The sequence below is a fragment of the Rhinatrema bivittatum genome, chromosome 1 (genome assembly GCF_901001135.1).
Source record: "Rhinatrema bivittatum chromosome 1, aRhiBiv1.1, whole genome shotgun sequence".
NCBI classification, from domain to species: Eukaryota; Metazoa; Chordata; class Amphibia; order Gymnophiona; family Rhinatrematidae; genus Rhinatrema; species Rhinatrema bivittatum.
Genome location: NC_042615.1, coordinates 224,513,976 through 224,536,799, shown reverse-complemented (window position 1 = coordinate 224,536,799; position 22,824 = coordinate 224,513,976). Strand labels below are relative to the sequence as shown.

At 41.6% G+C, this 22,824-nt stretch overlaps 1 protein-coding gene across 7 annotated transcripts in view; it reads left to right on the top strand.

The window, feature by feature from the left end:
• Positions 1–22,824, top strand: part of FAM193A (family with sequence similarity 193 member A) — a 391,927-nt gene that overhangs the window by 300,672 nt on the left and 68,431 nt on the right. For all 7 annotated transcript variants that reach the window (XM_029592130.1, XM_029592147.1, XM_029592139.1 and 4 more), the window contains exon 16: positions 21,885–22,157. In XM_029592130.1, coding sequence (XP_029447990.1) covers positions 21,885–22,157 — 273 coding nt within the window. The remainder of the gene's footprint in view (positions 1–21,884; positions 22,158–22,824) is intronic.

Below are 22,824 nucleotides of genomic sequence, written 5' to 3'. Positions count from 1 at the left end.
TCCTTTTCAACCAAGAGTCTCAATCATCAAAGAGACTCCCAAGGAAAGAGTCTACGCGCCCTTACTACAGGCCGAGACGATATTATCCTCCTCCTACACGTGGGCGTTCATCTAGGTCACCTCAACAGTCACAACCTAGACAATCAAGAACAACCAGACCACAACCCCCTCCATAGACAGCATCCACATCGGGGTTTTGAAGTGATTCCAGGGAACAGCAGCCTCTCTACCAATCTGACACCAGAGATACCAGTGGGTGGTCGGATCACATTCTTCCATCACAATTGGTCATTCATCACCACATGTGATGGAAAGTGGGTACTTTCCATCACATCTCAGGGGTACCACTTGGACTTTCTCACTGTACCAAACGACACTCCTCCCACCTCGTTTTGGACAGTAAATGACCAAACCACAATTCTACAAACAGAATTATCCACCCTTCTAAGAGCCAGGGCCGTGGAACCAGTTCCCTGGCCTCAGCAGGGCAGAGGATTCTACTCCCGTTATTTCCTCATTCCAAAGAAAACCGGAGGCCTACGTCCAATCCTAGACCTCAGAAATCTCAACAAATTTCTGAGAAAAGAAAAATTCAGGATGGTTTCTCTAGGCACCATGTTACCTCTACTTCAAAAGAGAGATTGGCTCTGTTCTCTGGATCTTCAAGACTCTTACACTCACATTCCCATATTCCCTCCTCATCGCAAGTATCTACGATTCCTCGTGGGTACTCAACATTTCCAATACTGTGTACTACCATTCGGCCTTGCCTCAGCACCTCGAATGTTCATAAAGTGTCTAGCAGTGACAGCGGCTCACTTGCACAAGCAAGTTGTGCACATCAGGAGTCAAACACAGCAAGAAGCTCTCAATTCTCTCCAGCTCACAATAAATCTACTCCATTCCTTGGGATTCCTCATCAACTACAGAAATCCCACTTCACACGTCTCACCGGTTACAGTTCATCAGAGCAGAGTTAAACACCATAACAGCAAAAGCCTTCCTACCAAGGGACCGTGCACAGACACTAGCCTCGTTAACTGCTCTCTACGAGCATGCACACGAATAACAGCACATCAATGTCTCATACTATTGGGTCACATGGCCTCCACAGCCCACGTCACTCCTATGGCCAAATTAGCTATGAGACTCACTCAATGGATGCTCAAAAGTCAATGGAAACAAGCCATTCAACCAATGTCTTTCCCTATCCAAGTAACTCAAGAACTACACTCCTCGCTCCTCTGGTGGACAAACATGGACAACTTGCTCAAGGGCCTACCTTTCCAACAACCAGTTATGCAAGTGACATTAACTACAGATGCATCCACCTCAGGCTGGGGAGCACACATTGGCCATCTGCAGACCCAAGGTACTTGGACGAAACTTGAAGCAACTTTTCAGATAAACTTCCTAGAGCTTCGAGCTATATGTTATGCACTACATGCGTTCAAGGACTGCCTTTCGCACAAGACTGTTCTCATACAAACAGACAACACAGTGGCCATGTGGTACATCAACAAACAGGGAGGTATGGGCTCGTATCTCCTTTGTCAAGAAGCTGCACAGATTTGGGACTGGGCCCTGACACACTCAATACTTCTACGGGCCACTTATCTAGCAGGCATTCACAACGTGGTTGCAGATCGCCTCAGTCGTCACTTCCAACCTCACGAGTGGTCTCTCGACCCCCTCCCCCTAGTAACGATCAACGTTGGTGACAACCAACCATAGACCTCTTTGCGTCTCATCTGAATCACAAAGTGGACAAATTCTGTTCTCTACACAAACAGAAAAACCAGCCAGCCAAGGACTCCTTTGCTGTCCCTTGGAACTCAGGCCTTTTATACGCATATCCTCCGATACCACTCATAACCAAAATTCTAGTGAAGCTACAACAGGACAAGGGGGTCCATGATACTCATAGCCCCATATTGGCCTCGACAAGTATGGTTTCCCACACTTCTAGACCTCTCAGCCAGGGATTCCATTCGCCTGGGAATAGCTCCCACTCTCATAACTCAGGATCAGGGTCAGTTGCGCCATCCCAACCTTCAATCCCTATCCCTGACAGCATGGATGTTGAAAGCTTGATTTTACAACCACTTAATCTTTCATCCAATGTATCTCAAGTGCTTCTAGCTTCACGTAAACCTTCAACACGAAAGAACTATTCTTCGAAATGGAAAAGGTTTACTTTGTGGTGCAGGCAAAAGAGTATTGATCCTTTCTCCTGCTCCACAACTTCCCTACTAGACTATTTATGCCATCTTTCAGACTCTGGTCTCCAGACTTCATCTGTACGAGTACATTTAAGTGCAATCTCAGCTTACCATAACAAGATGGGAGATGCACCTATTTCAACGCAACCTCTCGTTAGTAGATTTGAGAGGTTTAATGCACCTTAAACCACCAATTCGACCACCAGTCACAGAATGGGACCTGAATTTGGTTTTAACAAGACTCATGCGTTCTCCTTTTGAACCCATACATTCCTGTGATCTTAAATTTCTTACATGGAAAACTATCTTCCTTATAGCCATTACATCGGCTAGAAGGGTTAGTGAGTTACAAGCACTTGTCACGTACTCACCTTATACAAACTTCCTCCATAACAGAGTGGTTCTCCGTACGCATCCAAAATTCCTTCCCAAGGTAGTTACGGAATTCCACTTGAACCAATCCATAGTTTTACCCACATTCTTTCCAAGACCTCATTCTCACCAAGGAGAACGGGCCTTGCATACCTTGGACTGTAAGCGTGTGCTAGCATTTTACTTAGACCGTACTGCAGTCCACAGGAAATCCACTCAACTCTTTGTATCCTATGATCCAAACAAACCGGGTAAAGCAGTGGGTAAACATACTCTATCCAACTAGTTAGCAGATTGCATACAGTTTTGTTATGAAAAAGCAGGCCTTCCTCTCCAAGGGCAAGTAAAGGCACATTCAGTAAGAGCAATGTCAACCTCAGTAGCACACTATCGTTCAGTGCCAATAGCTGACATATGTAAAGCAGCAACATGGAGTTCTCTTCACACCTTTGCAGCTCATTACTGTCTTGACAAGGAAGGACAACAAGATTCAGCCTATGGACAATCTGTCTTAAAGAACTTGTTTTCAGCATATAATCCAACTCCTTCCACATCCAACTATTCGTGATTTCAGGCTGCATCATTTTTCCCAACAGTACACCAGTTGTTGTGCTTGTTGCACAAGTTGTCTACTGTTGGTCCAACACAAAGAAGACGCACCCTGTAGCTTGCTAATCACCCATATGTGAGGATTAGCATCCTGCTTGTCCTGGGATAAAGCAAAATTGCTTACCTTGTAATAGGTGTTATCCCAGGACAGCAGGATATAGTCCTCACGAAACCCACCCACCACCCTGCGGAGTTGGGTCCGATATGTTTTATTATTTATTTTTGGCTAACGCAAATTGCTACAAAAAAGACTGAAGGGAGACCTCTGTGGCCAGGAATATCATGGCATGCTGAGCATGCTCAGTGGGCACACTGTGCCAGTCAAAAGTTTCTAGAAACTTTGACAGAAGTTTTTCCGTATAGGGCTCCATTACTGATGTCACCCATATGTGAGGACTACATCCTGCTGTCCTGGGATAATACCTATTACAAGGTAAGCAATTTTGCTTTCTGGTAGAAAAGACCTTTCTACAACTCAGAAAGAGACCAAGGGACTGTGATTCTCATAGCCTCTTGTTGGCTGAGACACATTTGGTTCCCACTCCTCAGGGAGTTATCCATCAGGGAACAAGTCAGATTGGGGAATTCTCAATCTCTCAACACAGAGAACCAGGTAGCATTGTTACACTTCAAAATCAGGTCCCTAACCTTCACAACCTGGATGTTGAGAGAATTGTTTGAATTCCCTGAACCTGGCAGAGGATGCCTCATATTCTGGCTTCTAGAAGGGCTTCCACCTTATGTTTTTAAATAGAGGAGGTTTGCTCTATGGTGTAAGGGAAAGGCCCTAGATCTTTCCTTCTGTCCCACATGAAAACTACTTTAATATCTTCTACTTATTTTTGAGTCTGATCTATAAAGTATCTGTTACTGCACACCTTAGTGCTTACCATCGCCACATAGAAGGTAAACCCGTCTCTGTACAGCTTTTAGTTGGTGGGGCTTGCCTTTACAGAAATCCCCCCCCCCCCCCCCCCCCAATCAAGCTTCCTGCTTTGTCATGGGACCTCAACTAACCCAGCTGCTGAAAGCTCTTTGAGCCTATAGACTCATATGAGCTGAAGTTTTATTTTTAGTGGTGGTCACTTTAGCACACAGTTAATGAGCTCCGGGCCCTAGTGACTTATACACCATGTTTCCACAATAGGATGATTCTGCACGTGTCTTAAGTTCCTACTTAAGATATCAGATTTCTGCCTTAATAATCCTTCCAGTATCTTTTCTAAGCCACATGTCAACAACAGTCTGGATTGCAAAAGAGAAGAGCCATAGCTGCCTATCTGGGTCAGACTGAAGCCCATAGAAAGTCTGTCAAGCTTTTTGTTGCCAAAAAAACGAAACATGATCTAATAATAGAATCATCTTTCTGTTATGCCCGGGCAGAAAGAACAATTATCAATGGCCCACTTGAAATCAACTTCCATGGATGAGATCTGCAAAGCTGCAATGTAGAATTCCATCCACATAGTCACAGCTCATTATTATTTCTATAGGGATTCTCAGTGGGACTCTGGGTGTTGTCAATCTGTCATGCTTCGCTTATTTGGGGTTTAAAATCAAACCCATCCCCTCAGGGCCTGTGCTTATTTTCAGGTTGTCTTTAAAAAAAAAATTAATAATGAAAAATTACAAAATGGGTCTGTTGCCAACAAAAACTGGTTGTTTGCCTGTTGGCTTTGTTGCATTTTCATATCTTATTTCAAGGCAACCTGTAGCTTGTATCCTTCTTGTTCTTAGAGAAAGTGAAGTTGCTTATCTATAATAGGTGTTCTCTGAAGATAGGATACATAATCCTCACAATCCTACATGCCTCCCCTAAGAGTTGATTTCTTAGGTTTTTTATAGGTTTATATTGATCTAAGCGGGGTTCTGCACATCTACCACTAACATGGAACTAAAAGAGTTGAGCTTGAGTAAAGCTTTGTCGGCTAATGTCACCCATGCTGCTGTCCTCTAAGAACACCTGTAACAAGTAAGCAACTTTACATTCTTTCATAACAAACAGGTGCAATGAGCTACACTGATGCAAAGTAAAAGAATATTCTAGACTTTTCTGAAAAGCTTTTACACATGTGGAGACTTTCTGCACACTGCCAGACCTGCTGTTCTTCAGTTTCTTTTGAATCCATCATCGGAGGCATTATGCTGGATTGCTACTCCTACCACTGCCATTTAAGGTCTTCCACTGTCTTAGAACTTTCTCTTTTGAACATGCTGAAAAAAGGTTTTTTTTCTTTTTCTTAAGTCTTCATAGTCTGGCTTTTCAGCATTCTTTTTAAACGTCACTTTTTGTCAATGTTTGATCAAAGTTTCAACTCTGCTAAACTGCATTTTTGATGCTTGTGGTTCAGAAACAGGTCTGTTTTTTTCTTTTTGTCATGACACATTTTTCTTTTGTTTAAAAAAGTCTTCTTTAAACTTTGCATCAATTATTTTTAAACCATGTCCAAGAAGAAAAGTTGGTAGCTTCAAAAGATACTCATAGTTCCCCTATGGATTGTCATATGGTGTGCTTAAAAGTGTTTTGATGACTCTATCATCTGTGAGTGCTTCTAAGGGTGATCTGGGAAACAACAGACCAGCGGGTTTGTTATTGAAGCTAGTCAAATGGTAGAAGTTATTCTGAAGAACTAAAATATTGGCCTTCTAGATAGACAGTTTAATGGGGCAGAGCCAACCTAGATTTGGCAAAGAAAAGTTTTGTCTTACAAATCTGTTAGATTTTTTTTTTTGAAGGGTAAATATGTGGACAGGCACAAATCAGTTGATATACTATATCTAGATTTTCAAAAGGTGTTTGTCATAGCTCTTCCTGAGAGGCTCATCAGGAAATTAGAGAGTCATGGGATTGGAGGCAGTATCCTACTGTGGATTGGTAACTGGCTAAAAGATGTAAAAAAAAAAAAAAAAAGTAGGACTAAGTGGTTTTTCGCAATGGAAAAGGTAAATAGTGGAGGGCCCTAGGGATCTGTACTGGGACCAGTGTTTTTTAATGTGTTTATAAATAATCTGGAACATGGAGCAAGCAGTGAGTGAGGTTTTCAAATTTGCAGATGACACACAAAATTATTCAAAGTAATTAAATCATGAACAGATTGTGAGGAATTTCAAGAAGACCTTGTGAAACTGGGGGATTGGGCATCTAAATAGGCAGATGGAATTTAATGTGGACAAGTGCAAATTGATACATATAGGAAAGAATAATTCAAGCTATAGATACAAGCTGCTGGGTTCTGTATTAGATGTCACCACCCAGGAAAAGATTTTGCAGTTTCTTTGCACAATAATTTGAAATCCTCAGCTCAGTGTGCGACAGCGGTCAAAAAAAAAAAACAAATTAGGAAAAGAATGGAATATAAAACACAGGACGATATAATGCCACTGTATCAATCCATGGTGCGAGCACACCATACCTGTGTGCAGTTCTGGTCACCTCATCTAGTATCAAGACCAAATGATAACGGGAATGAAATAGCTCCCCTATCAGGAAAGGCTAAACAGATTAGGGCTCTTCAGCAAGGAGAAGAGACAGCTAAAAGGAGATATGATAGAGGTTTACAAAATTGAGTGGGGTGGAATGCATAAATAGGGATTAGTTATTTACCCTTTCTGATAGGATTAGGAGACGCTGCAACAAGCAAATAGGTAACACATCTAAAACTACCTGGACAAAGTATTTTTTCTCTCAGTGCACAATTAGATTGTGGAATTTGTTGCCGGAGAACGTGTGAAAGAAGTTGGCATAGCTGGGATTAGAAAAGGTTTAGTTCCTGGAAGTCTATAAACCATTATTAGCCATGTAGACTAGAAAGCCATTCCTTTCCCCTGATTATGAGCAAGAAGGATTGAACCTATTCTTTGGGATTCTGCAGGCTACTTGTGGCTTGGATTGACCACTATGAAAGGATACCGAGCTTGATGGTTCTTTGGTCTGTCCCAGTATGGCATTTTTTTATGTTCCTGAACTAAAAAGCAGATCCTCAGAGCATACCTGTAATAGCACAAATAAGTCCAGCTGAAAGCTGACCTATAAGACACGAAAATGGCTCAGGGAGCTGACAAGAGAAGCCAAGCCTCATCAAATGTGTTTCTCAGTTGCTTCAATTGCTTGTTCTGAAAATAGACCCTGAAGAATAACACACGTTTTATTCCCCCTGCTTGAGTCACCATCATGGGCTTGAAGGACTAAGCTCCAGAGTCAAAGCAGGTGAGCCTGGAAAATGGCTGATATCATCCTAGCACTTCCCATCAGCGCACAGCACCAATGATTCGAACATGGTCAAATAGCCCACACTCTGAAGCTGTTAACACTGGAGGACTCCCAGACACTTGACACACCGCTAGTCCATTCCAGTCTCCCAAGGGTCACCTCTTAGGCTTCAAGAAGTGCCACTCCTCTTCATTCAACTGGTTTCAGCCAGATCTTGATTTTTCCAATCAATACTCTATTTCAGTGGTTCTCAACCTATTTCCCATTGTGACACACCTGACAGACCACGCTCCCATGTGTGACACATTGCTCATTACAATTCACGGCGGAAATAAAAAAAATAAAGGCCCAATATTATTTTTATTGTTAAGAATGACACAAGGGGAAAAATAAGTACTCTGAACAGAAATTGCATAAATAGTAAACATCCCATACCCCAGCACCAATTTCCAGCACTTAACAATAACCACCTTACCTAAGAAAAGGCAACACTGAAAATATTACACCAGGCCTTAAGACACCAATACACCTCCTATTAGGAAAACGGACCAAGCCAGGCTGCTATAGAGCCCTACACAGAAGCTACAGCCAGCAAAATACCTCACCTCAGTCACATGTGTAGACCCTCACCTAACAAAGAATAAAGAAACCATAAAGCATAACTAGAAATATGCAGACAAAAACTGAACTGGAAACCACACAAGCCAGAGAGACTGTATGCAGTGTAAAAAAGGAAAAAGAGAAACTTCACCAGTCCTCAAAACAAATCAAGAAAAGAACAACTTCAAAATAGCTGATGAATGGAATATCCAGTAATTAAAAACTCATAAAAAAAATGTCTAGATATCAATAAAATATTTCAAAATAGCAGACACAGAGACCCAATAATGAAAAATAAGGATAAGCAAATGCTTTTCTCTGCATACCTGGAAACATTTGATATCCAGGTACCCTGAGATTGTTTTGAATTTGAAGGAGGAGGGATGGTTTGCTTGCAAGTTTCTCCTCTCTGTTACATACAAGTGCTCTCTCTCACACTGGCTCTCAATCACACACGTCTACACATGCTCTCTCTCTCACTTACATAGGCTCTCAATCACGCACATATTCACATGCTTTTTCTCTCTCACTTATATAAGCTCTTAATCATACATTTACACACATCCTGTCTGTCTTTTCACCCTTTCACACACACACACTGGCTTTCAATCACACACTTACACACATGCTCTCTCTTTCTCTCACTTAGACATAAGCTCTCAATCACATACTCACATGCTCTCTCATCTACATTGGCTCTCAAACACACAGACACATATGCTTGCTCTTACTTTTGCGTACAGGCTCTTAATCATACATACACATGATCTCTCTCACTACACATACAGGTTCTCAATCATACACTTACATTCATGCTATCTCTCACACACACATACAGGCTCTGTCACTCACCTACATACATGGTGTCTCCAACACACACACAGGATCTCAAACACATATGCTTGCTCACTTACCCACTCTCTCTCTCTCCACCGAAATAGCGACAGCAGCAGTCTCCTCCACTTCAAACCTTAGCGGCAGCAGCAGCCACCTCCATTTCTATCCCTCACGGCCTCGAAAGGACTCCCATTCGCTGCAAGGGCTGACATTGCTCCTCTTTTGCTCTGCGCCACACTGCTCTTCTTCAGACCGTGCCTCTCTTCAGGGCGATGCTGCACACACTAGCATGGTCTCTTCTTTCCGTGTGCGTGGCCGCTGCACACCTCCTCCTTTTCCAGGCCATGGGGGGGGGGGGGGGCGGCAGGAAGAAGAGACCTTGCTGGTACCGCTGACTCCAGCTCTCCTGCTGCGTTCCTCCAGGGCTATCAGCATTTTAAGCCTGGGCAGAGGATGGGGAAGGGAGAGCAGCTGGGTCAGCGGGGGACCGGGAAGTGTGGCAACACACCTGCATGTGCTTGGCAAAACACTGGTATGTCTCGAGAACCGCTGCCCTACTTCTCTGTTTTTTTTTACTTGTACTCTTCTGATTCTTTCTGCTCACACCCACATCATGCCTTCTGGCACCCGAATGGTCCCAAATTTATTCACTATGCTCTTTTTCACCACCTAATACCTTCTGCATTCCATTATCCTGATACTGCTGCAGCTTCTCTAATCACCCCATTAACCATCGTGATCCAAACCATTGACACTCAAATGAAATTTATCTAAAGTACTGCTAACTTCACAAAGCTTGTCAATGTATTTCTATTCTGATACTGGCTAAATCTTGCTGTTTTATTCTTATTTTCCTCTCCATTTTAATATTCTCAATTATCTGCCTTGGCCTCCACCCACCATCTCTCCCTCTTTCCACAAATACTTTATTGACAAAATTTTGAATTTATACTTATTTAAGAATTTTATATACCGTCATACCATCATTCCAGAAGAAAATCTCAACGGTTTACAAAAAACAATATTCATATTCTAGATCAATAATCATAATCTAGGTCGCTACAACAAATACTTGTTCTCGGTCAACATAACATCAGATACAAGTTAATTAGAGGTCAGGACAGTAGTTTGCAATATGTTAAGATCCACTTCAGTGATCTTCATGGATTAGTCTGTAATTTGTCATAATATACTTTACATCGCTCATTACTTTTGCTCATTCTACTGAAAATGTCTGATTTTTTTGATGGTGAAGTTATCTTCATATTGATACTTTAAGTTAAATCGGATGCATTTTGAAGAGCCAAGTCTTTAGTTCACGTTTGAAACTTTATCAGGCATAATGTCTCTGGTAGTGAGTTCCACAACTTAGGACCCGCTATGGAAAACATTCAGTCTCTTATTTGTGTTAGGTGTGTACTCCATGTTGTAGGCACAGTTAATAGTCCTTTGTTTTATGATCTTAAATGTCCGCTGCGGTATGTATAGTTGAAGTGTCACTCCTAATAAGTAGGGGTTTTTGTCATTGATGATATTAAAAATTGTTAGTACTTTATAATGAATTCTTGATTGTACTGGAAGCCAGTGCAATTCTATCAGCGAGTGATGTGTTCAGATTTCCTTACCTCTAATAGAAGTCTTGCTGAGGCATTTTGTAATAACTGTAGAGGTTTTAATAGTCCTGAAGATAGACCTAGTAGAAGGGAGTTACAGTAATCTGTTTGAAAATATTGTGTTTGTAAAACAGTGTGGAAGCTTTGTAAGGTTAGTAATGGTTTCAACCGATGCAATATTCTCAGTTTGGAGTGTCCTGATTTAATTAATTTGCTTATGTGCTTTTTCATTGTCAAGTTCTCATCGGTCTGTATTCCTAAGTCCTGTCCGTGATCTGAGGGTGTTAATGTTAAAAGTACCCAGGACTAGAGATGGCAGTTTGACTATGGAGGAGTTTCTCCTTAACTACACAATTTCAATTTTTTTTTATGTTTAGAGTTAGTTTCAATTGAGAAAGTTCTTGTATATAGCCTTCATGTATGTTGACAGTGTCGAAGTAGTTTTTTCAAATGAATTGGTGAATGGAATGTAGAACTGTATATCTGCATATAAGAAAAAGTTGATTCCTAGTTCTGCAAGTAATCTACACAGAAGTAGCATTTAGATGTTGACTAGTGTTGCTGAAAATGCTGACCCTTGAAGTACACCAGTATCAATTGGGAAGGTGTCAGATGTGTGACTGTCTAGTTTGACTTGGAATGTCCTTTCTGCTAGGAATTTTTCTCAATTGATTACTTAGCAGTATATGGTCCACAGTGTCGAAGGCTGCTGTTAAATCAATTAATACCAGTATATAAGATTTGTCGTTATCAAACCCTTGTAGTACTGGGTCCATTAAAGAAATGAGTAAGGTTTCTGTAGATAGATTTTTTTTCTGAACCCAAATTGATTTAGATATCAAATATTATTGTCTTTGAATTGGTTTTCTAGTTGAGCTAACACTTCTTTTTCTAGGACCTTTATGATAAACAGGTTGGATATGGATCGATAGATGTCCCAATCGTCAATTCTGCCAGTTTTATTGTTTAGGATTGGTTTGATCACTGCTTGTTTTGCCTTTGCAGAGACCAACCCTTCTGATAGCAAGTGGTTGATTATGGTAGTGATTATTGGGGTAATTACATTCAGTACCATTTTCAGGGAGCTTGCTGGGATTGGTTCTAGCGCAGTGGTTCCCAACCCTGTCCTGGGGAACATACCCCCCCCCCCCCCCCCCCCAGCCAGTCAGGTTTTCAGGATATCCACAATGAATATGCATGAGAGAAAATTTGCATGCAAATTTTCATTGTGGATATCCTGAAACCCTGCTGGGGGGGTCCCCAGGAGAGGGTTGGGAACCACTGGTCTTGCAGGTGTATAGCAGGCTTAATTCTTGTAATGATTTGGTTAATTTCAAGTTTAGTTACTATGTCAAATGTGTCCCATTTTGCTTGCTCCTGTTTTTCATCATATTTTTCTTCAGTTTCTTTTGTTGGTGAGCAAGCGAGGAATTGAGTTTTTAATCTGTTGATTTTTATCTAACAAAGAAGTGGCATATTCGTTGCAGGAATTCTTTGAAAAGCAGTAGTTTCTTGTGATTGAGGAAGATGGGTCTTTAATTAGATTTTTGACTGTTTCAAAGTGTAGTTTGGAATTAAATATCACACCATGGATCTGTTTAGCATAGTATTTCTTTTCAGCTGTATTGATTTGTGCATGGTATTTTGTTAGGAGAGATCTGTATTTTCCCAGAGATTCTGCCAATGGACATTTCAGCCATTGTTTCTCTGTGTCTCTTTAGTACATCTGAGCTCTTCACTGTACCATGGATTTTTATCCTTTGAGTTATTCCATTCATTTTGAAATGTATTTTATCTGGACTGGGTTTAGAGTATCTCCTATCTTGCTGACGATTTTAGCCCAAGAGTCAAAGGCTGAGGAGCCATTGGCTTGATTAAAATCTCTTATCTTATTTTGATTGACTTTTCAAGTATTTCAGGTTCAATTTTTTTTTCTGAAGGTGAAAGTTTGGCTATTCCTTGAATTTGTTTGTTTTGTGTTGAGGGATATTTTTGCATTAATTAGTTGGTGGTCAGACTAGGGCAAAATTGTGTGAGATGTGTTAATTTTACAATTAATGTAGTTGGGTCAAGGATATGTCCGGCTTTGAGTGGGGTTTGTTACAAATTGTGACCATCCCATTGCTTCTATTGTTTCTAGGAAAATTTCACATGCTGTAGTTTTGGTGTTCTGTCTACGTGAATATTAGTCACCTACAATTATAGTAGTATCAGGAGAGGGAAATGCATTTGTGAATAGTTCGATTAGTGATGAGCAGTCTTTTTTAAAGTGTTCCAGGAGGGCAGAAGATAGTTGGATTTAAGTCCTCTAGAAGATCATTTATCAGATGGATTTTCTTTGACAGAGATTGCATATTCAGTAATAGGAGAGTGAACCTTAGGCAGGATGAGAGTTGTTATTTAACTTGGGGTAGACCAGCTTTGCAATCTCTTTTGTTTTGGGATTCTCTTGTTTTTTTGCCAAAAGTCAGCTGAATAAGGCAAAAAAAAAAAAAAAGACCAAGAAAAGCAGTAAACACAATGAGAGAAACTGGAGAGCTATGAGCACAAATGCTCGTAGTCTGGGCAATAAAATCCCAGACCTGCAAGCACTAATGGTGGAGGCAGACTTGGATGTTGTTGCTGTTACGGAGACATTCATGGAATCTCATGATTGGAATACGGCCATTCCGGGCTATAACTTGTTAAGGAAGGACAGAGAGGAAAGAAAAGGGAGAGGAGTAGCTCTTTATGTCAAAAACAATGTCCAAGCATCTGAACTGCAAGGAATAGGGGGTAGAGAATAAGCATTATGGGCCGTCCTTAAAAAAAAAAAAAAAGATGGTGCATCCATTTTTACTGGACTGGTTTACAGGCCTCCTACTCAAACGGAAGAACTAGACAGAGAGCTCATTAAAGACATCCAAAAGGTGGGAAGGAAGGGAGATGTGTTGATTGCTGGAGATTTTAGTCTGCCGGATGTAGACTGAAGGATCCCTTCTGCGGAATCTAACAGAAGTAGAAAAATAGTGGATGCCCTGAAAGAGGCTCTGTTCATACAAATGGTAATGGAACCCAAGAGGGAGGGAGCTATTCTCGACTTAGTGCTCACAAACGGGGATAGTGTCTCAAATGTCCATGTGGGGGGCCAACCTTAGCACCAGTGATCATAAAAACTGTATGGTTTGATATTGCAAATAGGATACGGAGAAGTCACACGAAGACCCGAATTTTGAACTTCAAAAATACGGACTTTGCTGAAATGGGAAAATTCCTGGAGATGGAACTTGAAGACTGGGAAAAAATGGAAGAGGTGGAACTGTGGGCCAAACTAAAAGGAGCGATCACAAAGGCAACTAATCTTTGTTAGAAAAGTAAACAAAAGCAAGAGAAATAGGAAACGTATCTGGTTCTCAAAGGAGGTGGCTGATAAAATAAAAAGACCAGCAGTCGAGAAATATAAAGGATCCCAAAAAGAGGAACACAGGGAAGATTATCTGGCTAAATTGAGAGAGATGAAGAAAGTAATCAGAAAAGCAAAATGTCTAGCGGAAGAAAGGATTGCCAAAGAGGTAAAGAGAGATGACAAAACTTTTTTCAGATACATCAGAGAAAGGAGAAAGGTCCGAAGTAGTATAGTGGAACTGAAATGTGAAAAGGATCAGTGTGTGGACCAAGAAAAGGCAGAAATATTAAACAAATACTTCAGTTTGTTGTTCACTAAGGCAGACCCTGGAGAAGGACCATCCCTGGTTAATAAGGCTGTGGATGGTGGTGGATTTGATGAAACCCGGTTTACGGAAAAGAATGTATGGGAAGGGGTAGGAAAACTGAAAGTGGACAAAGCCATGGGGCCTAATGAGATTCATCCAAGGATTCTTAGGGAGCTCAGAGATGTGCCGGGGGGGGTCTGCTGAGTGACCTTTTCAATAGATCATTGAAAACAGGAGTGGTGCCGAGTGACTGGAGAAGAGCGGTGGTGGTCTTGCTTCCCAAGATTGGGAGCAGAGAGGAGGCTGGAAATTACAGGCCGGTTAGCCTCACCTTGGTGACTGGAAAATTAAAGAACACACCGCTGAAAGAAAGGATAATGAACTACCCACAATACGGTGGCTTGCTCAATCCACGTCAGCACAGATTCACCTGGAGAAGGTCCTGTCAGACTAATCTGATTGATTTCTTTGATTGGGTGACTAGAAAATTGGATCAAGGAAGAGCACTCAATGAGATTTACTTGGATTTTAGTAAAGCCTTTTATATGGTCCTACATAGAAGACATGTGAACAAAATGAGAAGTTTGGGAGTGAGCGCCAAGATGATGGTGTGAATTGCAAACTGATTGACATCAGCTATCCGTCCCCTACAATTGTTGCAGAATGTGGCCGCGCGATTGCTGTCCAATATAAATAGGTATGACCATGTTTCTCCAGTGTTGATGAAGTTACATTGGTTGCCAGTCCAGTCCCGCATTTATTATAAATGTCTTACCTTAATTCACAAAACTATATATGGTAGTAATACTGAATGGCTTAACGCTTCATTGCGTATTCACGTCCCAGTTCGAAATTTAAGATCACTTGGGCAAGCTTTACTACCAATTCCATCACCCAAATTGGCCCATTTGGGTTCTGTGAGAGAAAGGGCATTGTCCTTGGCTGTACCTGGGATGTGGAACTCCCTTCCGGTCGAAATTCGTCTTGAGGAGAATATTAATAGTTTTAAAAAACAGATAAAGACCTGGCTTTTTCAACAGGCTTTTAATTAGGCCAACTGATTCTTCTCTTCCTCTTCACATTACTTAAGGGGTAATTAGAAGGAGATATAAAAAACCCTAAGGGTTTAGAGGAGTCGAAGAGTGTAAAAATGATAGAATAAAGGAGGTATAGGCCAGGGTAAAGAAGGGTGATGAAGTTTGAAGGGTTTTATTTTTAAAAAAAATTTTAGCTATTAAGATTTTCATTTTGTTTTATATGTTTTTAAATTTAATGTGACATTATTTTGTATTTGATTTAACTATGTAAATCATTAGTGAGATATGTGTTTTATGGGTTATGGATTTTTGTGAATTTTGCTACTGCAAATTCTAATATTGTTAACCGCCTTGATATTAACTTGAAAGTCGGTATACAAAGTTAAATAAATAAATAAATAAGACAGTGTGATGGTAAATGGAACCAACTCTGAAGAGTGAACAGTGTTACATGGAGTGCTGCATGGATCGGTGTTGGGACCAGTTCTGTTCAAGGTCTTTGTGACCAACATTGCGGAAGGGATAGAAAGTAAAGTTTGTTTGTGGATGATATGAAGATCTGCAACAGAGTGGTCACGCCGGAAGGATTGAGGAGAATGAGACGTGATTTAAGGAAGCTTGAAGAGTGATCAAAGATATGGTAACTGGGATTTCATGCCAAGAAGTGTAGAGTAATGCATCTGGGATGTGGTAATCCGAAGGAACTGTATGTGATGGGGGTGAAGCGCTACTGTGCACGGAACAGGAGAGAGCCCTTGGGGTGATAGTGTCTAGCGATCTAAAGATGGTGAAGCAATGTGACAAGGCGATAGCTAAAGCTAGAAGAATGCTGGGCTGCATAGAGAGAGGAATATCTAGTAAGAAAAAGTAAGTGATAATCCCCTTTGGTCCTTAGTGAGACCTCACCTGGAGTACTGTATTCAGTTCTGGAGACCGTATCTCAAATGGGACAGACAGGTTAGAGGCGGTCCAGAAAAGGGCAACCAAAATGGTGTGAAGTCTCCATCAAATGATTTATGAGGAGAGGTTGAAAGACCTAAATATGTATACCCTGGAGGAGAGAAGGAGCAGAGGAGATATGATACAGACCTTCATATACTTGAAAGGTTTTAATGATGCACGATCAAAAACAAAGCTTTTCTGCTGGAATAAATCCAATAGAACTAGGAGTCACGAAATTGAAACTCTGGGGAGGATGACTCAGAAGTAATGTCAGGAAATATTTCTTCACAGAGAGGGTGGTGGACGCCTGGAATGCCCTGCCAGAGAAGGTGGTGAAGACAAAAACAGTGCAAGATTTCAAAAGGGCATGGGATAAATACTGTGGATCCCTAAAGGCAAGGGGTAGTGGAATGAAGTAAGGCATGGGGGTATCTTGCTGGTGTGGCAGATACTACCCTTAGCAAATAAGCCGTCACATGGTGGTAACTTGCCAGTTTGGCAGATACTACCCTTAGCAAATAGCCTTCAAAATATGATGCAACTCCATCATTGCTCACTGCTTCAATGGCAGGCGGAAAAGAGGAATTGGTTTCAGACAACAACCAACAAAGACATTGAACTATATGGTCTGGGAAAATACATAAGCATTGGGGATAACTTGTTTGATGCGGCAGTTACTACCCTTAACCAAAGCTTGATACTACACATCTGATGTAACTCCAGCATTGCACATTGCTCTCTGATTCAATGGCAGGGGAGGAAGGAAATTGGATTCAAACAGTAACCAACAAAAGCCCTGACCTTGGCGGTTTGAGTAACTGATAAGTATGGGAAACTGATAACTATCAGGCCGATTCAATAAAACGTGTGGGAGAGCCAGCGCTCCGAGTTGAGAGCCCACGCTCCCAACGCGCACCCAGGCACCTCTCATGGGCATGTGATTCTCTATTCCAATTAAGCCGCGCGCTAATAAGGAGGAGCTAGGGACACTAACGAGTTCCCTAGCACCTCCTTATTAGCGGAAGTGGCGGCTGTCAGCGGATCCAACAACCAACGCTTAATTTTACCGGCATAGTTGTCGAACCCGCTGACAGCCACAGGTTCGGAAAATGGACGCCGGCAAAATCTAGTGTCCATTTTAGAGGTTTTTTGGGTTTTTTTGTGCCTTCGACTTAATATCGTTATGATATTAAGTCTTGTTTTATCTATCCTTCCTACTGCCTATTTATTTTACCCCCCGCCCAGTTACATTCTCCTTGTTGAAATGTATTTTCCAAGCTTTAAGTTATTATGTGAACCGGTATGATGTACCCACTAATGCCGGTATACAAAAGTTTCTAAATAAAATAAATAAAATATTAAGCCAGAGGGTGTTCAGAAAAGCAGTTTTTTCTGCTTTTCTGCACATTTTTCCTGGTGATTTCTAATGTTAACACCTGCCCTTGGGCAGGCGTTAATTTCTGAGAGTAAGATGCGCGGCTTGGGCGCACATTTTACTTTCAGTATTCCGGGGTAATAATTAATAGGCTTATCAACATACATTTGCATGTGATGAGTGCTATAAGTTTCGGGGGGGTTTGGCCTTGCGTTTTCCACATGCTATTACTCCCCTTATAGTATAAGGGGTAATAGCGTGGCTAAACGGTGCGCTCAGCTGAGTGCACCGTTCTCTATCGTCCTATATGGGAGCTTGCTGGGCAGACTGGATGGGCAGAACGGTTCTTTTCTGCCATCTTTCTATGTTTCCATGGTTCTACGTATATTCCCCGACCTAGAATCTGTTGGATATCCTGTGTTTGTGCCATTCTTGTTGTTGATTGTTCTGAGAAAAATTAATTAACCACTTCAGGCGTGCATGAAGGGGCGCACAAAGGGGCAGGCTCCTTTGTTGCGCTCCTTCATGCGCGTGCCTCCAGCATTACTGCTGTGCTCCTGTTCCCTCTGTGGTGGGCAGGCAGTGGGGTGGTCCTTGGGGGTGAGCTCAAGCCAGCTGGCGCCAGCGTCTTCCTCTGTCCGGTAAGAGGAGGGGGGGAGGGATCGCCCTTCATGCGCCTGCCCCACCGGTGTCCTTCTGCTCCGGTGGAGGAACAGTTGTCGGGGCCAGGCACCCCAAGTGCTGGCCGCTCTCTCCTCCAGGTTGCTGCCGCACTGCTGTTCCCTCAGTAGTGGTTGAAAAGTGGGGCGGTCCTTGGGGGCGGAATCAAGCCAACTGATGCATCTTCCTCTGCCCTTCACGCACCTACCCTAAAGATGTCCTTCCGCTCTAGTGTAGGTGTTGGGGCCAGATGCACCGAGAACCAGCTGCGCTCTCTGGCATTGCTGCTCCGCTCCTGTTCCCTCAGTTGTGGGCGGGCAGTGGGGCAGCCCTTGGCAGGCTCAAGCTGGCTGGTGCCTGCATCATCCTCTGTCCTGTGGCGGGGGGGGAGGGAGCACCCTTTGCATGCCTGCCCGGCCGGTGTCCTTCCGCTCTGTTGGAGGAGCAGGTGTCTGGGCCAGGCAGACCGAGAGCCGGCCGCTCTCTCCTTCCACGTTGCTGCTATGCTCCTGTTCCCTTGGTGGTGGGCAGGCAATGGGGGTGGACCTCTGGGGTGGGCTGAAGTCAGCTGGCACCAGCATCTTCCTCTATCCGGTGGGGGGGAGGAACTGCCCTTCTTCTGTTCCACCCTAGTTTCCCACAGGTTCTGCCTCACCTTTGGTCTCTCTCTCTCTTCCTTTTCTCCACAAGTGAAATTGCTAACTGATCTGTGTTTCAAAACTGACAGCTTCTCCGGACAATTACCTATCCACTCATATCCTTTTGAATAAATTTATTGTACTTTCTACATCTGTTCTTGCTGTGTTTAGATTTTTTCAAAGGAAGAAGTAGAACAGTGGAGTGCCTCAGTGCTTTTTAATATATTTTTAAATGATCTGGAAAAGGGAGCAACAAGTGATGTGATCAAATTTGCAGATACAAATTTATTCCAATTTGTTAAATCACAAGCGGATTGTGAGAAATTGCAGGAGAATCTTGTGAAGCTTGAGAGATTGGGCACCCAAATGGTAGATTAAATTTAATGTGGACAGGTGCAAACTGTTGCACAGAAGGAAAAATAATCAAAACTGTAGTTACACAACTCCATATTAGGAATTACTACCCAGGAAGAAGATCTAGGCATTATTTTGGACAATATGTTGAAACCTTGGCTCAGTATGTGGCAGCAGTCAAAAAAGCAAACAATGTTAGGAATTATTAGAAAAGGAATGGAGAATAGTCATATTACCTCAATATCTCTCCATGGTCCAACCACATCTAGAGTATTGTGTGCCATTCTGGTCGCCACATCTCAAAAAATATAGCAAAAGTAGAAAAAGTATAGAGAAGGATGACCAAAATGGGATTAAACTGCTCCCCTATGAGGAAAGGCTAAAGGGATAAGGGTTCTTCAGCTTGGAGAAGATGACTGAAGGGAGATATGATTGAGGTCTATAATATCATGAGTGGAGTAAATACAAATCAGTTGTTTACTCTTTCAAAAAATAAAAAAAACCAGGGGACACTCTGAAAGTTATTAAGCAGCACATTTAAAACAAATCAGAGAAAATAATTTTCAATTAAACACAAAATTAATCTCTGGAATTCCATTGCCAGAGGATGTTGTAAAGGCAGTTAGCATACCTGGCTTTAAAAAAAAAGGTTTAGACAAGTTCCGAGAGGAAAAGTCCATAAACCACTATTAATTAACCAGGTAGACTTGGAGAAAGTCACTGCCTACCTCTGGGTGTTAGTACCATGGGATCTGTCTAATGTTGGGATCCTGCCAGCTACTTGTGATTTGAATTGGCCACTTTTGGAAACAGGATACTGAGCTTCAAGGACCTTGGTCTAATCCAGTATGGTTGTTTTTATGTTCTGTTCTGGGACATTTCTCTCACCATGCCCATTGAAGTCAGCTGTTTCGCCTATTCTCAAAAATAAAATCTTTCCTTAAATACCCAATTCTGTGGCTCTATTCCTCCCTAAGGTTTTTTGTGCACACTGTATGTCACCAATTTTTGAACTCATGATAGCCTCTTCTATCATTCATCCTTTCCAGTCTATCTTTTTTGTTTCTTTTTCTCTTAGGAATCTATCCTACTGCACTGGATTGCAAGAGACATCTTCTACTGGAGCAAATTAAAGCCCATTGAAAGTCCACTCCACATTTTGTTTCTTTTGATCCCACAACAGGCCAGGCCTGTCAGATTGTATCTTATTGTTATTCCTTGGCAGGTTAGACCTAGGTCATGTCAAGATCCATGCTGTCATGGTCATGGCAACAACGATTCCCAGTCTAAGGTGTGTCTCCTTAGTGATTTGCAAGGCTGAAACCTGGCGCAGTCTGCACATCAGCCAGTCACAATTGCTTTGATAGATCCTCCCATTAGGAATGTAGGTGTGAACTGTCAGTCCTACAAGGCCTTGTGTATTAGAGCCTTTATTTTACTCTACTAAGGCTCATTTTTATTGTTTTCCAGGGTTGTCTTCCCTGACTTCATGTTCTGTGTTTCATGGTTTAAAAAAAGGTTTTCTTGCTAAAACCTAGTTTGCATCTTCTCTTCTGTTGATGCTCATGTCTTATGTTCTCTTTTATTTATTTCAAGATACCTGTTAGCTAAGTAATCCCATCAGTGTGGCTCATTGTACCTGCTTGTCATCAGAGAAAAGATGATTTCTTTCCTGTAAATTTTTGTCCTTTTGGTAGCAATCCAATGAGCCATGCAACCCACCTACCACCCCATTTGGAAGTTGTTCTTATTCCAGTTGTGGAAGTTGTATTTAGTTGTGTTGTGCAAGCAACTGAGGAGCAGCAGGTCTGGCGATGCATGAAAAGGTTCTCCACATGTGTAAAAGCTTTCTGGGAAAGCTCTAGAAGAGTTCTCCAACTCAGTACATGACAAGGTCATGTGATCCATCTGTGTAGCTCACTGAGCTGCTTTTACCAGATTGCAGGTAAGCAGTCACCTTTTCTCCCTGACTTGATAAAAGCCTCTTTATAGCCAGTGATTTTTTTCCCCAAGATAACTTTTGTGTTGGTTTTTGTTCTACTTCCATTGGAAAAGATATAAGACATTGTGTTGGATCATGTAAAGGGCACAGTTCTAAAGCCATTTCTGTGAGGTAATAGTGTTTAACCTGAAGAAATGGCCTTTTAAAAAAATTTCCACATTTGTCCACAACGCATACATTTTTATGAACATACAGTGGGCGACATGCTCAGGGATGGGGTTAGGTCAGGAGAGACGACAATGCAGATAGTTTTGGCTGGAGAAAGTACCCACATAAAAAACAGGTACAAATGTCTGTGGATACTTTTTCCAGGGACAGGAATCAAAGTAGAACTACCCGTGTTTTGCTTTCATTATTGGTGCAAATCCCATAAATAAAAAGTACCCGTTGAGCTTATACCAATGTGGGTAATTTGATTGCCCCATAAATATGCTGCTTGTCTTTACTGTCCTTTTCCATCATTTAGAAACTACACATCATATATTATAGCAAATGAGTGTTGCAAATATAGATTGTGACTCCATTTGTTTTGTTTTGTGTTGCTTCTGTAGAGTGTGTGGGAAAGGGTTTTGCACCTGTTTTCAGTTGAAACTGGTAGTGAAAGCCTGAGTCAATCAGTGGTACTAACCTTTTAATGTTTGAAGTTATCACTCTATATGTTTTGCTGCATATGCAATGTGGATTGCAAAGTCTTATTTGTTCTTTTTATTTTTACCTGAAGGGAGTGATATGTTAGGACCATCACTCCCTGAAATAAGATCTGAAGCACTTCCGAATACATCTAACAATGAAATAACAGCAGTTACTGACAGCAAGGAAAAGAAAAACACTGCAAAGAAGAAATGTCTATATAATTTCCAAGAAGCCTTCATAGAAGCAAATAAAGTTGTTATGGCAACGTCGTCTGCAACTTCTTCCGTGTCCTGTACAGCTACTACAGTGCAGTCTAGTAATAACCAGTTTAAGGTATCATCTAAAAGATCTTCATCAATAGGTATGGAAGACTGAACAAATAAATATTTAAGAAAATGTACAGGATATGTTATTTTAGTAGCCTTTAAGATGTTACTGTCTTGTTGGAGAGCAGGAATACGAGTTATATACAAGAAGTGTGTTGTAGACTTGCATTTGAAATAATTGGGTTAAGGATGATAAATTAGGAAACTTTTAAGTGTGCAGTAGCTTTCTGGTGAAAAAAATGTATTCTAAAGGTGGACCTGAAATTGTATTTACTTTTATGTACTGTATTCTGTAATTTATAGTACCTTAATCTAAGAGGCCTTACAACAATTCACAAATTGATAGCAGTATAAACCAAGGTGAGAATGATCAATTAACTGAACCCCAGTTCGAAAAGGGTTTTGAGACTGTTTGAAGGTGGACTTTTGTGTGGTCTCCTGGATATCTTGAAGGAGTTTATACCAAATGTGACGGGTTAGGGTACAAAAGCAAGATGGTGACTGATGGGTGCATGGGTTGTCAAGTGGAATGTGGTAAGAGGAATGGAAGCTGGGGAGGGTTTGAAAATATAAATTCATCAGAGAGAGGAGATAAGGTGGAACAAGACAGGGTAGACATTTAAATGCAAACACAGAAATGTATCCAGTGAGCAGAAAAGAACCATGAGTATCTCAAAGAAGTTGAAAGATGAAGCGAACTGT